This window comes from Lathyrus oleraceus, chromosome 1, assembly GCF_024323335.1.
Source record: "Lathyrus oleraceus cultivar Zhongwan6 chromosome 1, CAAS_Psat_ZW6_1.0, whole genome shotgun sequence".
Classification (NCBI taxonomy): domain Eukaryota; kingdom Viridiplantae; phylum Streptophyta; class Magnoliopsida; order Fabales; family Fabaceae; genus Lathyrus; species Lathyrus oleraceus.
The window spans coordinates 150,576,749-150,580,841 of NC_066579.1; the positions used below are offsets into that span (position 1 = coordinate 150,576,749).

Here is a 4,093-nt window from a genome sequence, read left to right on the forward strand (position 1 = left end):
GACAAAGCAGGAGAAGAGATTGTTATTGTGTTATTTCTTTGTTTTCTGTTTCTCTCTAACAAAATGCAGATTTCAAGAGACTCCTTAAATCATAAATTAAGGGGGAGCATTTCCTAGAGAAACATGCTTGGATTGAACTTTCATTTTTTTTGGGTTGTCATCATCAAAAAGGGGGAGATTGTGAAGACATGACTTCTCAAATGTTTTGATGACGACAAACTTCTCTACAAGTCTAAGATTGATTAACAAAAAGGATTGATCAAGATTCAAGCTCATGAAGGAAGTTTTCAACTAAATGATCAAGTCTCGATGAAACTCATGAAGATTGGTATTTCAAATGAATAGGTATAACACTTGACCTCTAGATGATTATACAAGTGTTTAAAACATGTCTCATTCATGCCATAATCATTGGAAGTAATTTTATGCATCAAAGAAATCATAACACTTCATTTTTTAAGCTATTTTTCAAATCTGGGATGAAGTAATCGATTATCCATTTTAAGGTAATCGATTACTCTGTGAAAAATTCAAATATTTTTATATGTTGGAGGCAAGTAACCGATTACCCATATTAAGGTAATTGATTAACACTGAACCAGAGGCAAAAATCAGTGCATCTCTTCATGGAAACTTTTCTATTTTCTTTACCATGAACCATGGCATCCTTTGGGTAATTACATCCATTTGAGGAGGTGTTTAGACAAAATATATACATCATTTTTTCAGATTTCAAATTCACCTCCTTGCAAAAATTTCAAATCAATTACTCATATTCTTTCAAACATTTTTTTAAGTGTTCTTCCAAATTTTCTTAAGAGTGAAACCTTGCATAAACCTTCTTTTTAAGCATCATAGTTTCATTCCATACAAAGAACACTTGTATACTTATTGTGAGAATTATGTGTTACAAAGGAGAAGATCAATTGATAAATTGATATACTTCAAATTTTCAACTATTTTATCTTCTACAAAAATTCAGAATTGTATCTCTTGATTACAACTTATTTTTAGGATTGTTAAGAATAAGTTTGTAAGGTTTTATCCTTGCTATCCGGTGTGTGGATGCAAGAGGTCCTTTTGTGAGAATTTGAGTCTCGATTGGACTTTAAACATTGTAAATCCAAGAGGATTGTTCTTGGTGTGTTAGAATTAGATAGAAAGGTCTTAAGGTGTCTTGTCTAGGACTCTAACATTATAGTGAATTCTCTTTCGTGTTGAAAGGGGAGTGGAGTACTCTCGATCTGTGAGGGGAACCACTATACATCATGGTGTTATTTACTTTCTGCACTTTATCGCTTTTCATCACATAAGCATCTCAAGAAAGTAAAAATCAATAAACCGTAAAAAATCCGGAAAATCGTCTAAGTACCTCATTCACCCCCCCCCCCCCCCCCCTCTAAGGCACTCCTTAAACTTACATTAGTTTCCCTTTCTTCTTCACCATGTTGGAATAGAACACCTTGACCAATTCAGGGTAAAAAATTTTATTGTAACCAATGAGGCCACTCAATCCCAATTCCTCTAAAACAGTAGGAAAATTGAACACATCTTCAAGAAAAGAAACAAAAGAGCCATACTTTGGTTTCATTATCTTCTTTTGGAAAAAGTACGTCTCGTACCTTTCCTGTTGGCTCTTGGTAGTGAAAAGTCTTGACAAATCTAGAGGGCCTCTAGAACTAGAAGCCTTGCCTTTGCCTTTGCCCTTAGATGAAAGTTGAGAGGCCGTGAAGGTTTCTTGGAGAATAGGAAAGGATTGAAGAAGAAAGCAAAAACCTTTAAGTGAATAAGACAAGTCGTGTAGAATGCTGAAGATTTTCTTGAAGAGAGATGTGGTTTTATGGTGGTAAAGTGTAGTAATGAGAAGAATCAAGTGGTTGGACCAAGAAAATAAAGAGCAATGAATAGAAATAAAGTGACATAAAGAGCTTTTAACAAAACTTGGTAAATAGCACTTACTTGAAAATAGGAAAAGGAGAAGGAATATGAGAAAAAAGTGGTAAAAGACAAAAATGAATAAATGCAATATGGGAGAGTATATCAGTAGATGTAACAGGAGTCACATGTGAAAAAATAAAGTGAGAATAAAGTGGGAATAAAATAGGAAAGAAATCATGCGCATGCTGAACATATAAAATAAAAAAATTTAAAGACCAATCAATTGACATGCAAGGACCAATCGATTGGCATTGTGAAAAAGTTGAAAAAAATAAGAGGACCAATCGATTGATGTTAGGGATCCAATCGATTGGTTGATGAATTTTTTTTTTAACTAAAAAAAATAAGGAACCAATCGATTGATAGAATGATGCAATCGATTGAATGAACTTACTGTAAAATAAAATTTGAGAAATAAAGATGGACCAATTGATTGACACAAGACCAACAATCGATTGACATCAAACAAATTTTGATAAATGCTTAAAATTAACACATCAGCAATCATACTTATTAAAATAAAAACATTTTCAATAACATTGAACAATTAATTACTAAATATTATGAGAAAGAGTGCACCTTTATATTTGCATTGATGTGTATTTGGCGAGTTATATATCACACTCATCTAGAATCCCAAGTTCCCTTCGAATTTTGTAAAACGGTTCTCGTGCCAAAGGTTTTGTGAAGATGTCGGAAAGTTTATTATGAGTATCCACAAATGTGACTTCGATATCTCCTCGAAGCACGTGGTCACGAAGAAAATGATGTCAAATGTCAATATACTTGGTTCTTGAGTGCATGACCGGATTCTTTGTAATGTTTATCGCACTTGTGTTGTCACAACGAAGAGGAATGCATCCAAGATCGAGTCCATAGTCACGAAGTTGTTGCTTAAGCCAAAGTATTTGAGTGCAACAACTACCTGCTGCTATGTATTTCGCTTCGGCAGTGCTAAGAGCAACACACACTTGTTTCTTGCAAGCCCCTAATACTAATGCACTTCCAAGGATGTGACATGTACCATTAGTACTTTTTCGATCAGTTTTACTTCCTGCATAATCAGCGTCAGAATAACCAACTAAATTGAAAATACTACCTTTAGGATACCATAGGCCGACATTTGTTGTTCCCTTGAGATACTTCATGATCCTCTTAACAGCGGTGAGATGTGATTCTTTTGGATTGGCTTGAAAACGAGCACAAAGACACACACTGAACATAATATCAGGACGACTTGCCGTCAAATAATGTAAGGAACCAATCATACCTCGATACTTTGTTATGTCAATAGAAACATCTGATTCATCTTGATCAACATAAGATCCGGATCCCATTGGAGTAGACATTGCCTTGCAACTATCCATGTCGAATCTTTTTAACAACTCTTTGCAGTACTTTGATTGGTTGATGAAAATTCCATCCCTCAGTTGCTTGATTTGAAGTCCAAGAAAATAGTCCACCTTACCCATCATGGACATCTCGAATTCTCCTTGCATCATCGATGAAAATTCTTCACACATTTCTTTGTTTGTTGAGCTGAAGATGATGTCGTCAACGTAGACTTGAACCAATAAAGTGTTACCTTTTATTTTCTTAATAAACAAGGTTTTGTCAATTTTACCTTTTTCAAAACCCTTTTCATAGAGAAAGTTGCTGAGACGATCATACCATGCTCTAGGTGCTTGCTTTAGGCCATAAAGAGCTTTCCTCAACTTGAAAACATGTGAAGGATTTTTGAAGTCTTCAAAGCCCAGGGGTTGTTTGACATAGACTTCTTCATTGATGCAGCCATTCAAAAATGCGCTCTTGACATCCATTTGAAATAATTGAAAATTTAATGAGCATGCATAAGTAAGCAATAAACGGATAGCTTCTAACCTTGCAACTGGAGTGAATGTTTCTTCAAAATCAATGCATTCCTCTTGATTGTATCCTTGGGCCACCAACCTTGCTTTGTTTCGAACAATTATACCATTCTCATTAAGCTTGTTCTTAAACACCCATCTGGTACCTATGATGTGTTTATCACTTGGCCTAGGGACAAGTTCCCAAACTTGATTCCTTTCAAATTGGTTTAACTCTTCTTACATAACAATTATCCATTGGTCGTCACCTAAAGCTTCATCAACTTTGGAAGGTTCAATTTAAGAAA

At 34.8% G+C, this 4,093-nt stretch overlaps 1 protein-coding gene across 1 annotated transcript; it reads right to left on the reverse strand.

Annotated features, from left to right (window-relative positions):
- Positions 1–2,708: 2,708 nt before the first annotated feature.
- Positions 2,709–3,305, reverse strand: LOC127096492 (secreted RxLR effector protein 161-like). The gene has a single exon (XM_051035056.1). The coding sequence runs from the start codon at positions 3,303–3,305 to the stop codon at positions 2,709–2,711; it is 597 nt and encodes a 198-aa protein (XP_050891013.1).
- Positions 3,306–4,093: the final 788 nt, after the last annotated feature.